Raw genomic sequence first — 14,155 nt, 5'->3', positions numbered from 1 at the left:
CCTCTTTTAAGAATTTAAGTGCCTGTAAGTCTTCAGAATGGCATGTTTAGATATAGGCCACTCACTGTTTTGGTGGTGCCACGCCTTCTCATAGAGGCCTTTGGGATGGCAGTCAGTGAAACTTTTGAGATGTGGCCCTTTGCAGCTGATAAATTTTTACAAGATGTCACTGTTTTAAGTGCTTTCTCTCTCTCTTTTTAAATTTGCTTTAGGAACTGCCCATTGTTTGATAGGGCTTTCTTAATGCTGCATGCTTTCCTTAAGGCTCTGCAATATCACGTTGAAAATAATTCTCCAGATTAAACAATAAATAAACACATATTGATAGCTGCAGTGATGTTGAGTAATCCAGACAGGTTCAGCAAGAAGGAGTTTATTTTCTGACCTTGCAGTATAAGAAATAGAGAAACTAGAGTAGAATGCTGTTGTCTCCATTTTTTAATGTGACTGCTGAGATATATAACAGGTGTTTATTTAAAGGAGGAAAACATGCATACACAAATAGAAAGAGCTACAGTTCATTCTGCTGGGAAAGGACATGAGGAAGGGAAGTACCATCCCTGGCAACTTTAGCTGGTACAGGGAAAGGGTGCACACGCTGAAACGGATGTTATGTGTGATGGGACTGCTGTCTTCATGCATCTATATTAATAGGAAAAGAACCTGAAGCACACAATTAGACAAGTTCAGTAATTATGAACTGTTGGATTGTTGGATAGCTAGAGCTGCGGACACCATCTTCTTCACACCATGGGGCAGCTTTGCAGAAAGAAGCTAGAGTCCTACGGTGTGTAAATCAAAGTGAGCAACATGCAGCTTTCTGAACTGGCAAGTTAGTGCTGAATGAAGAGAGATTACTAAATCTTGTGCTCTGAAGAGGGGAGAGGATGCAAGCCAAAGTGTTTCATAACAGAGGGTTTTATTGTCACTGCTAGTCTCCGTAGTGCTTAGTGAGGAAATGGGTTGAAGCCACAGGTGCTCCCAGCTGAAACCGATCCACAAAGTTATCCATGTTCCAGGAACCTGTAAAGAGAACAAGAGAAATAGCTGAGATTCTGGGTCATAGGACTGCTTTGGCCCATGATTTTGGCTGGACCCTAAGGACACTTTTCTGGAAGAAAGCCCTACTGAATAAGATAAGACTTACCAATAACGGACAGATTGACCCTAAAGACTTCTGAGAATGTGGTTGAAGCTGCAAGACTGGCACAAGGCCATATACAAAGGCATTCTATGGCCTCTGAGCTTGATAGTGAAGGGAAGCTTTGTCTGGTCCAGGAGACGTTTTGACAATGGAGCTTACCAAGAGATGACTTTACGTGCTCTCACAAGCATGCTTTTGTGAGAGAACACAACCCTTTAATATGCTGTGCTTTCAACATCTACATCCTTTCAGATATGCCAGACTTCTGAGCTGACATAAATACGTGTTCACACTCTGAAAGATATCTGGGACTGGCAAGGCTGAAGAAGATACCAGAGTGATATTCCCATTGATTTTAATTCCTGGTTGATGACACACACATCCAGAAATACTGGAAAATCTTTCCCAGATTATAATATAAATGAAGATTTTGTGAGTGCAGTTACCATGAGAAAGTATCCATAGCTTGCTTTATAAATTCACTTCATACCACACAATATATGAGATGACAACACCTGCTCAGGGTTAATGTAATGCATTTTCTGAATGTGTGTCTTTTTGAAAGGAAAGAAAAGGAAAAGGAAAAGGGAAAGGGAAAGGAAAGGTCCCCTATGCAAGCACCAGCCGTTTCCGACTCTGGGGTGACGTTGCTTTCACAACGTTTTCACGGCAGGCTTTTTTATGGGGTGGTTTGCCGTTGCCTTCCCCAGTCTTTTACACTTTCCCCCCAGCAAGCTGGGTACTCATTTTACTGACCTCGGAAGCATGGAAGGCTGAGTTAACCTTGGGCTGGCTACCTGAATCCAGCTCCTGCTGGAATTGAGCAGAGGTCGTGAGCAGAGAGTTCAGACTACAGTACTGCGGCTTTACCACTCTGTGCCACGGGGCTGTGTCTTTTTGAAAAGGGTTGTATTATTGATCACTGAAGAAGGCCCTGGAGGCCAAAACACATATGGCCTTGTGTTGGTCATTTGACATGTTCATCAACTTTGTATGTGACATAATTGCAGCTTATGTAAAGCTTATTTTGACTTTTAATGTAGTCTGATATTCAGGTCCTATATATTTTTTAACTTTGCCTTTGAGGATACCAGAGAGCCAGTCTAACTTTTGTGGCCTATCTGTGGCTACAGACTTAGGCTGCATCCACAGGGTGATGATTCCCTGTTGTAGATTCATTTCTATTGTGAATGCAAGTAGCAGCAACAAAGCATCTACACAGACATTTCCCCTGTACTTTCCTCCATCAACAGAGCATCTACACAGACGTTTCCCCTGTACTTTCCTCCATCATCCCTTCACACCTGATATGCCTACCACCCTGCATCACTGGTGGACACTTTGCTGGCTTTTTAGTAATCAGTAGTTGCTATAATGCTATAGTAACTAGAGGTGTGCAAAAAACTGTATTTTTCAGATTTGGGTATACTGAACCCAAAAATATTGTTTTCCAATATTTCTGAAGCCCAAAACAAGTATGGTATTTGGATTTGGGAAATATTCAGGAAACTTGATTTTTTTTCCTGCTTGAATTATACCCTACGGAGACCATTGGTATAAATGGGGTATCTGCAGCTCTGGAGGGGCTGTTTTTTAATTCCTGGTTGATGACACACACACCCAGAAATATTGGAAAATCTTTGCAGCAGAGATTTGCAGCAGGGGGTCCAATTCTATGGGCCCCCAAAGAAAGTGTCTCCATTCTTCATTGCTTTAAATGGAGGGGAAATGCATTTAAAGAGACAGCAGTCTCTTTAAATGTCTTCTGAGTTCACTTTCCAAGCTGTGCAATGGCAGCAGCACAGCTTGGAGATCGCTTTAAATGTCTCTTTAAATGTCTTCTCCAAGCCACACTGCAAATAAATTTGGAGGGCATTTAAAGAGACCACAGTCTCTTTAACTGCTTTCTCCAAGCCTTGCCCAAATAAAAGCCAAATAATATCAGCCTTTATTCAGACTGGCAGCTGAAAAGAAATTCTAATTTCTTTTTGATTTATAAAACCAATAAAGTATTTTTTCAGAGTTTGTTGTTGTTGTTCTGGTAAACAATGCACACTTCTAATGGCAACTATTAATTTTTTAAAAGCACTGGCAAAAGCCATTTAGTGGCATAACACGGGGAAAGGATAGGTGACACCAATGTGGGCAGGAAGTCTGAAAATGTGCAACTTCCCATCCACAAACCATGAAAAGCTGCCTTTCAGGAAAGATCATAGGAAGATTTCAGGAAAGATCATAGAGAGGTGCAACTGGGAAATATTGGAACCAACCAGGTAAGACCATTGAAAGTAGATAACTGGAGGATGTCATGTGGGTGCTCTGAAAGACACCATTCCAGTTTGAGAGCCAAAGTAGACCAAAATAGCTGTGTGGATGGAACCCTGAACTGTTTTAACTGTTGTTCCTTTGTCCCATCAATCTGTAGTTCTGATATTCTCAATGTATCCATGTCAAATTACAATCCCCAAGATTCTTTGGGAGAACCAATGGGCAATTGCACTGAATTCAAGAGGGAATGAAACCATTAAGGAGTGGCAGGGGATGTTATAAAGCTGTAACAGAATCCTGGTATAGTGGGGCCAGATCTTTTGACAGGTGGGTGGTAGCCACAGAGAGGTGGGAGGTAGACCATTAGGTATAAGAGGAAATTGAGAACCTGACATGTATATTGGTATAAACTTGTAGTATGGATGTGCCCACAGAGATCCTTGCAAACAAACCTGGAAGCAGTAAGGCTGACAAAATATAGCAGGGGATGATGATATTGGATTTATATCCCACCCTCCACTCTGAATCTCCGAATCTCAGAGCGGCTCACAATCTCATTTACCTTCCTCCCCCACAACAGACACCCTGTGAGGTAAGTGAGACTGAGAGAACTCTCACAGAAGCTGCCCTTTCAAGGACAACTCTGCATGAGCTATGGCTGACCCAAGGCCATTCCAGCAGCTGCAAGTGGAGGAGTGAAGAATCAAACCTGGTTCTCCCAGATAAAAGTCTGTACACTTAACCACTACACCAAACTGGGCATTAGCTCAATAAGCTCATCTCAGTGCCAAGAGTCTTGATGAGTTCATCATTTTGGAATCAGACACATTTCAGTTTTCAGAATATACGTTGTGTTGTTTTTTTGTTTAAAATCTAACTTGTTCACACATGCTATTTGCTCCTTATGGTCTTTTGAAGACAAGCTTCTCACTGTTTCTCACCAGCCCACCCCAAGGGTTCCTGGAAATCCCCAACCACCCGCAGTGGGGAGAGTGACAGATCTCCTTGGGACTCCTCCCATCAATAATTTTGTGAAACAAGGAAGTGTGATTAACCCCTTGACTTTACTGCTGCACAGCCTGTGGGGGAGATGTTTGGTCCCTCCTTTCTATTCATCCCTTACCATGCTAAAGAAAAGCCAAGGTAAATTTAACGTACCACCCATCTTTCCCCAGAAGGAAACAGGGATGTGCTTCAAATAGCTTAAATCTCATACCAGGAATCAATGTCAGTCCCTTCTCCCCATAGGCACTATAACACATCGCTTCAAAAGTCTGTTCTGTTGCATACTGTACTCATTTGCTCTGCAGTATCCTGTCCTCTACTGATTAAAAAGCAAAGCAACAACAACAACAAACAACTTGGCAATTGATCTTTGAATACTAAAAAAAATGGTAGCTTTGAAAGGTAGAGAACTGCCTTTCACTGGATAACTAACTTCTCAAAATATCACAGCAGTCGCAGTGTGTGAAATGGCAAGCTGAGCTTTGCATGGTGCTTTGGTGTTCATGTGTGCACATTTATATGGATGTGGACAAGAGACATGTGCAATCCCTCTTTCACACATTTAAATTCTAGAAACCCAATGGAAGGAGCTAAGCCCTAAAGAATGACAATTGTAGTAGCTCACATTCACAAACATTCAAGAAGACATTTCCAGAAGACAGCAGCTTTTGACACAGTCAATTATGACTTGTTGACAAACTGCCTTGCTGATATGGAGATTCAGGGGAGTGCCCTGAAGCGGTTCATCTCCTTTCTCCCAGGTTAGGGACAGAGAGTGGCCGATTTTGGACAATGTTCCCCTGACACCAGTAACAATGTGACTGGGTGTGATTTTAAACACCTGGCCCTAACCTGGGAAAAAGGAGACGAACCACTTCAAGGCACTCCCCTGAATCCCCACATCAATGGAGGCCCAAATCACGAACATGGCTAGGTTGGCATTTTTCTCTTTATGCCAGAATCAGCAGCTGGCTTCCTTCTTAACTTGCCCAGGCCCTAGCCACCATGATCCACGGAATTGTCACCTCCAGATCTGATTACTGTAACTCGCTACCCTTCCCCCTTCCCAGCTAAACCGCAGTTTAAAGCTACACAGCAGTTCAATTGGAAAAAAGAGAAAAGGTCCTTTAAAAGACAAAAGGGAGGAGAGACTGCAGTGCATAGCTCCACCCTCTCCATATTGGTTATGAGCAGAGCATCTACATGGTTACTCTGCTGGCAGCCACTACAGTTCCTCTTTGGAACCAGATCAAAGGGGAAAGCCCTAGATGGTCCACAAGTCATGAGTACAATGTCCCACAGACGCTCCCTTTAAATGTGGAGGCATGGCTCTGAATTTGGAAGGAAAAAATCTGTATGAAAACAGCCTCAGTCTCTTAGCTATTATAACAGGTCTCATATCTTATCATATTCTTATTTACTGGACTGAGGGAAGTGGAGAATTGCACTTTTGAAGCTGGGTGCTTTTGCAAGCCATGCTGTGCAAATTACTAGTTTTGTCGTGGCAGAATGTTCACTCCTGTGGCTTCGAGTGACTAGCTGCTGATGTTGCTTGCTCCAAGATCTGACCCATGTATTCTTTTCACGCTGCCCATAAACCACAGGGTAATTGGTCTGTCCAGGTGATATGTGGGCACATCTGCTACTTTCCTGGATAGTTTTAAAAAATCAATTAGGAAAAAAATTTGTGCATTATCCCTAAATAATTTCAAATAAATATGAAATAATTTAGGCCAGATAGATATTTGAAGGCACACAATACAATTCTATTGCTGAAGCTCTGCAGACTACTAGAATGAAGGACGACTGAGGATGACATGTGGACACTCATTGGAGGAAAAGTCAGGAAAGACTGTGATACTTAAATAAAATTCATATCCTAGTGCAGGGGCATAACTGTCTCCTTGATAGTTTATACTTAACTAACCAGATTCATATGCAGCTTTTCCTCATTACTCAAATCAGTTTCCAATGAGACAAATGAATGAAAACTGAACAAAAGCCGATAAATTAAAGCATTAACACAATTCAACATCATTTGCCAAAGACCTTCCTCCTGTCTGACGCTCATTCTGATGTTTCATCTAAGATTGCCCATTTCTGTTATGTTGTTCAGTTGGAAAGGAGGGAAATTGAGAGTGTAAATCTTGGTTATGAGTTTTAACAATATGTGCAATAGTTGGCGTCAGGAATTTTGTGTAAGAGGTGATGGGTTTGTTTTTATGATTTTTGTTTTTGTTTGTATTAAGCTGGTCGGATGACCGTGAATAAACTACTACTACACAGAAGTGTAATAATAAAAGGAAAGGAATTCAGTACCGCTAGCCTGCCTAAACAATAGCCTTCTACAGTGCTGTCTGAAATGGATGACAGAAGAGGCAGCCCTTATTTCAACAAGCAGCCCATTCTATAAGGATGGGACTGCCACAGAAAACACCCTTGTCCTGGCAGTCACGATCTCACCTCCCCTAAGGTGTGGAAAGAGAGCCCACCTTGTTTTGAGGATCATACAGTGTAAAAACCTACCAAGTCATCCATTCCCAACTGAGGTGGCTGAGCTAGTAGATTAAACTGGGATTTCTCTCTATAATAATCAAATATTGCTTTTAAGTGATGGTAAACTTGAACCTCCTTGAACAATTCTGAAACATCAAAGGCAGCTTTTAGATGCTCATACAGTAGGGTTGCCAACCTTCAGATTGGGCCTGGAATTCTCCCAGGCTACCGAAATCAGTTTCCCTGAATATCATGGTGGGTTGGAGGACAGACTCTATCCTATACCATAGATTCTAGGCAAAATCCCTTCCCACATGCCTCCTTCCACAGGCACTGTCCCCAAATGTCCAGGAATCTCCTGGGCCAGAGTTGGCAACTATCCTACACTGGAGTTGAAAAGCACTGGTGTAACACTGGTATACAGCAGATACACTTTCAGGTTAAAATGCACAGCCCCACTTTCTCCATTCTTTCCTCCCACAGAAGTAGGTCAGGCGTAAACTAACCCAACACAATTACTAGCAGGGTACAGAAGCCCAGTAACCACTACCAAGATTGCACAAGATGTTCAGCATAGCAGCATTTTTTAAACAGCATTAAATAAATGGGGGGGAGAGGTTAGGAGATAGCAGAGAAGAAGCACTGCTCTTTTAGTAGCAGCTGTCTGTTTTCTAAAAACATGAAGCAGATATAAGACCACAGCTGCAGCCTGAATGGGCCAATCTATTGCATCTATAGGAGCAAAAGAGATCTGATAAAACCATGCTGCAGGATTTGGGGACTGACTTTGGTCAGATCCCTTTCTTGTCTCCCTGGACCCACCCAGGCTGCCTCACAACGAGGTGAGAGTCACTGGGCCAGGAAGACCGCTGGCCTGATCTCTTTTCAGATCTCAGGGGTTCAATCAACACAACAAACCAATCCTGCAGCTCTTGCAAAATCCATGAGCAGAGTGAGGTTGCTTCATCGGTTGCCTCCCAGCCAGCAGGTCCATCACTGGAACAAGTGAGGATGCAGCTGGGTTCAAGTGCTTTCTGTTTACTGCTGTACGTACAGTCAAGGAGGAACCAGCCGAGGAGCAAGCTCATACTTGTCAACTGGCTCCTTGTGACTCAATGCTGAAGTGTATGGAAGTGGAGGTTCTGTGCACTGCAGTTTTGCTACTGTGCAAGAGAGAAAAGCCCCTGTTCTAAACAGACCCCCCCCATGACACCATCGATTCATGTTAACCTCAAGGAAGTGCAGTCAAGGAACTTAAACTGCTGCCTCAATTGGGAGAACAGTCCTTTTGCAATGCAGTCTCTTTCCCAAAGAGAAGTTCACCATTTTTAACCTGAGTCAGTGGACTCCTATAGAAAACGGCAAGTGATTCTACATTAGAAGTTCCAACCTGCATTGTACCCAAGCAGGAAAAAAGGCAATTTACAAACTCTGTGCAGCAATGGTTAATACTGTGTCATTACACAAAGAGGAGATTCCTGTGTGTTCTGTGTAAGCAAAGTTGCTAAGCTCAGTACCCCCTCACCATTTGAAGAATCTTGACATCTAACCTTGAAATTTACTATGGAGCAACACAGAATATCTGGAGGCTCAATGGATGATCTAATAAATACAAAGCATTTGATCTGCTGAAAAGAGCTATGCGATGATAAATAAGTATCAGGACCAGGGGTCATTTCGTAGAAAAAGAGGTGCTCGAGTTCATTAGCACAATTCATTTGCATACGCCACATATCCAACATTACCAGGAGGTGTACAAAATTATATCAGCTCAGCATCTACCTTAAAATACTTCTTGAATGATAATTGCCTTAATTAAACCTTACTCCCATCATACTTTTAAAATTACTTTCTCCTATGTGGTCACAGTGGTATGATGAAGATTTCCATCTGTCTGCTTTATATGCTTTGGTTATTTTCCCATTTTTTTGTGGGAAAAAAAATGTTTAAAAGTTTGTCAAATCTTACAAGTTCAGCAAAATTCTCACAGGGAGGCTGAACACACTGAGAAGCAAGTATTGGGGGGGGGGGGGGGGGGTAAGACAGAAAGAGCTCAATAAAGAGACCTGATCAGGACCTCAGAATTCACTCTAGAGGCACAGAATTTCAGAACAGGGATCCCCACACTGGCCAAGTTGCTTCCATCTCATCATAAGCCAAAGTTAAAAAACCTGAAGGTTGATAAGAGAGAATTTTCAACCAAAAATTAACAGCATCTCTATGGGCTAGAGACAATCAGGATCTAACTAGAACTGATGCTGTTGAATTAGGAACTGCTAATAACATGTAGACAAATTTATTTTGAATAATGTCTGTACATTTCCAACCCCCCCGAATTGGAGCTTCATACAACAGCTGAGAAAGAACATTTGTTCTGTAAATTTCAAATACTGGGGGCACCAAGCACCCTCCACTAGTTATATAAAATCTAGGCAAATTGATTAGTTAATTATTAAACTTTCTTTATTGGCTGGGTTTTGTAGAAAGTTTAGAAATGTGACCAAAGTGGTATCTTCTGCATGCTCAATCTTGCCCTCCTTCCTCTAGGTCAAGAAACAGAAAACAAGGATCTTCAGTTGGAGAACATGCATCCCGAATCTGGATCTAAGTATGGTTGTTCATGGCTATGGCAGAGTTTATTCTAATATGCAGATGGATATATTTTGTGCAGTGGGAAAAACTTCAGTGGGAGCTAATTTTTTGATGTGCATATGGGGTTTAGCAAGGAACTACACTGTTTCTTAAAAACAAACAGATGAGAGAAAATAAGGCAAAAAGAAATAGAAAATTAACATGGATACCATAGTCCTCTATCATTTCCCCTTCCTTCTGGCTAGAAAAAGCTCCAATGTGTGTGTGAACAGATTGCAAGAGAGCATTACAGTTGATGATGATGAAAAAAAGTCTTAGAATAAATCCTGTCTATGACTTGGCCATAAAACAAGTCTATGCCACTTGAACACACACACAATTCATCAATGATTATACCATTTTTCAACTTAGGGGCACAATCCAGTGTCTCCCCAATTTTACATCTCTGTTAGAGGTGAATAAAGGGAAAAGTAGTAGCAGCCACTACTAAATCCAGGATCTGGAAGTTATACTGGTTTTTTTCCTAGTCCCCAACAAACAGGTGATTACAAAGGAGATGACACAGACGCTGGTTGAGAGATGCTGAAGAAAATAATTATTATTTCAAGGAGGGGCTGGCTGTTCATTTGGTTACATATTTGGGCGAGGGCTCTAAAGATCTGAATTGCATTCCTGGCCTCTCTTATCACCATCTCTATGCCTATTACGCACAGGTGTTTTTCCTCACTTTCGCAGTGCATGTTCATTAGCTTTTCTTTGTCATTCTGCATTGATTCTCCTCCCTTCAGCATTGTTTGCTGTTTCCCCAGGTTTTCTGAGAGTGCTTTTGTGCTGATTTCCCCTTGTTTTGCTTCCAGGTGGAAGGCAATTCAAAAGTGTACAAATTCCCTTGATTCCCTCTCCTCCGCCATTTTGCCACCCCCTTTCACATCAAGGTTATTCTACCCACTCTGCAACTTCTGCCATCCTTCCCCATTCTTTAATGTACAAGCTCCATTTTCTCCTCATTTTAAAATTTTGCATGTCTAGTGATATGAGACTATCATTAGTCTCAAATTACAGAATTAAAAAACCCCCAATGGGGGCAGAGTTTAAAAGGATCTGTGTGAAATTTAGTTCCCTGTTGTTATTGACCTGAAAAGGGGATTGGAGAGGAGGCAAACAGCAGTGTCCCCAGTGCAAAAAGAGAGGATTTAAGTGCTTCATTTTGTTCATTTTATTTTGTTGATGTGCCATGTTCATGGAATATGCAGACTATGTGACTGAAACTTGTGGTATATGTTCGGTGGATTTCTCAGTGTTCAAGATCTTTTCTGCTTTGGATGCTCAATCCATAGATACATTAATTTTTTTAGATACTGTTTTCAACCTTAAGCTTCTTTGGAAAGGCAGTGTATTATTTTTAAACAATTCAATAGACACTTGTTTGAAAGCAAGTCCCACTGATTTACTTCCTAATGATATTAGCACAGGTTTTAAGCTTGGGCCTTTGTGGACAATGCTCATTACAATATCATCATGAGTAGAACCAGTCCCCTTTGCTGCTCTCCCAGTTCATTTGCACAGTGCAACTGCTACATGCTCATGCAACTATGAAAAACATGGGCCTCCTATCAGGAGTGAGACAAAAATCCTTCCACTTGGCAAAAGGGCTAGGCTGGGGCTAAAGCATAGCTATAGACAGCAGTATATTATGGAAAGGTGGCATCCATGGCGGCAAACACAATTAAATAAGTGCAGAGAGGGAGAGCTTTAAAACCTTACCATGTGCACCCCTGGTAAGTACATGATGGACTTTCCCAAGACTTCATATCGTTTCTTTTGAATATTTAAACCCTACAAAAGACTTGGAGTCAAGCCCACACTTGCTGGCTGAATGGGAATTCAATGAACTCTTGCCTCATCTCCCTACCCTTCCTTTCAGAGAAGAGTCTGATTCTTGACTCTCTTCCTGAATATGTAAGTTGCTGCTTCGATACGAAATGGCTAGCTGATTCACTAATCTTGGATGCTGGTGACTCACCAGAACTATCAAGAAATAGGAGAGGAAGAGTGAGCTGCTGCAGGTCAGAAGGGCTGAAATCTGTTCAGTGTCTGAACAATGAGGGACTTCATGCTCAGTTTGGCCCATGACTGAAGATCATTTCCTGCAGAATTATATCATACTGTTTTGCCCTTATCTGAGCTCCTGCTTCAGCCTGAGAAGCTGAAGACATACAGCAAACAGCTGCCCTTTCCATAGCTAGCATTTTCAGTGCTCAGATGGTGTGACAGTGAACCATGTTCCCAAGAAAACTGTCTTGGCCAAACCATAGATTGCTGCATTGCAAAGCTGTGATTGGAAGACACATGATGTAGCAAATCCACTGATGCTAAGAAGTATAGCATGGGAAAAAGTCCAGAAAAGGGCAACTAGAAATGATTAAAGGGTTGGAACACTTTCCCTATGAAGAAAGGTTAAAACGCTTGGGGCTCTTTAGCTTGGAGAAACGTCAACTGTGGGGTGACATGATAGAGGTTTACAGAATAATGCATGGGATGGAGAAAGTAGAGAAAGAAGTACTTTTCTCCCTTTCTCACAATACAAGAACTCGTGGGCATTCGATGAAATTGCTGAGCAGTCAGGTTAAAACGGATAAAAGCAAGTACTTCTTCACCCAAAGGGTGATTAACATGTGGAATTCACTGCCACAGGAGGTGGTGGCGGCCACAAGTATAGCCACCTTCAAGAAGGGTTTAGATAAATATATGGAGCACAGGTCCATCAGTGGCTATTAGCCACATTGTATGTGTGTATATAAAATTTTTTGCCACTGTGTGACACAGAGTGTTGGACTTGATGGGCCGTTGGCCTGATCCAACATGGCTTCTCTTATGTTCTTAAGGTCTGGTCTGGTCAGTGCCTGGACTGTAGACTTACCAAGAACCCTCTGCATGCTGCCTTGATATCCCTGGAGGAAAGGTGGGGATATTGCGCAATGAATGAATAAAGCATAGCCAAACTGTCAAAGGGTACACCTGCTCAGTTTTTAATTTCTGGAATGGTGCCAGGTACTCATACCCTTAGATGGGGACAGGAGCTGTTCTTCTCCATTGGGCTAGCATACAGCTGCTGTTAGCCAGACCTATGTCCTTTCCCTCTCTGGGCCCATGTTCATACCAAACCCACTGCTGCCCCCTATCTCTCTCTTTCTCTTGTTTACCAAAGCACAGAGCTGCATTTAACAGCAGAATTACGGTAAGCACAATCCTCTTGCTAGATATTATTACTTTACTTCTTACTATTTTTGCAACCTAAGTCATAAATAGCAAAACCTCATCCCACAGGAGGAGAACCTAAATAAAAGTCAGTTATCAAGGAACTAACTTAAGCAGCCAGAAATTTTGCCACACAGAGAGTGATTTATCTTTGTCTCTGAATAGCCAGGATGATTTCGCTCCTGGAGAAAGAGAGTTGTGATCAAATAACGGGAAAATCATTTCAGTTTTTAGTTCTGAGAATTTAGGACAACTGAAGAAGATGTGGTCTAAAGAGTCAATTTTGTTGCTGCCACAATTGCAGAGTCTATGTGAGTATGAAATTCCTAGCATCAGTGCTGAAGGTAGGGCATTCAGGCACACTAGCATAAAAGCCCTTCTATACTTTGGAATAATTAATTCAGATAATCTGGCATTTTTGTGGGAGGGAGAATGCCAACTGAAAAGGACGAACACACTCTGTGGGCTCTGATCAGCGTAATCCCATAATCAAAGTCCCTAAAACATCATCTAGTAAGCTGGGTCAGTACTTGACTACTCATTGGCATGACAATTTGTGCTCTAGTAGTCTATCCCAGTTACTTATGTTGTGGTCCAGCTTAACTAGTCCAAGGAAGCTTGATTCTGGATTTGATTTTAATATACTACATTTCAGATTAAATGCTCTTCCCAATTCTTTGCTTCCAAGGACATCTCCTCAATTCCAGCTCTCAGAGCTCTTCCAGATACACACTGAGGACCTCCTAAGATATTGTGTAGGAATATTAGTTGTCTGGTTTATCAATATTGTCTCTTCCTGCTTAAATCCAAACCTCAAGGTTATAGTGACAATTAACTAACAATTGTATTATTAACCATAAACACTAAGAAACATATGTCCCTAATAAAGTCCTTAGAGTAGATACATATGGAAAAAGTCCAACATGAGAACGTCTTCTTCACATAGAGATTTCTTCAGTGAAATTTCCATCAATGAAATATGAATTTCCAAATGTTGCTTGAAAATCCCTGGACTTCTGCCCCACCTGTTTCCAATTCTTTTTCAACAGGGGATATTCCACAAATTTTAATAACAAATGTAAGATTCTTGCATAACACTAATAGGGACCATAGTCTCCACAAAACCTTCACGTATGGCAATCCAAACCCCGGCAGCATATAGCATCTCCCCACCAACTCTAGTGATTAATACTTTAACTGCTGCGGGAACATATTGGCCCCCAGAGGAATAAGTATTCAATGCAATTCTTACAATGGATTTCATTTATATATATTTTATTAGAATTTTAAGAAATAGGACACGAAAATACAGAAAGGGAAAGGGGAAAGGGAAGTAACGTTATTTCGATATAAACTCTGCATCATTCATTTACAAATGTTTCTCATGGTCTA

At 41.6% G+C, this 14,155-nt stretch overlaps 1 protein-coding gene across 1 annotated transcript in view; it reads right to left on the bottom strand.

The window, feature by feature from the left end:
- Positions 1 to 357: 357 nt before the first annotated feature.
- The window catches only part of PEBP4 (phosphatidylethanolamine binding protein 4), a 332,206-nt gene continuing 318,408 nt past the window's right edge, over positions 358 to 14,155 (bottom strand). Inside the window, exon 6 of the mRNA XM_060251873.1 lies at positions 358 to 1,023. Within this exon, the coding sequence (XP_060107856.1) occupies positions 932 to 1,023 (92 nt within the window). The 3' untranslated portion in view covers positions 358 to 931. The remainder of the gene's footprint in view (positions 1,024 to 14,155) is intronic.

The sequence above is a fragment of the Heteronotia binoei genome, chromosome 12, assembly GCF_032191835.1.
Source record: "Heteronotia binoei isolate CCM8104 ecotype False Entrance Well chromosome 12, APGP_CSIRO_Hbin_v1, whole genome shotgun sequence".
Classification (NCBI taxonomy): Eukaryota; Metazoa; Chordata; class Lepidosauria; order Squamata; family Gekkonidae; genus Heteronotia; species Heteronotia binoei.
Note: the sequence above shows the minus strand (reverse complement) of the source record. Positions and strands in the feature narration are given on the sequence as shown.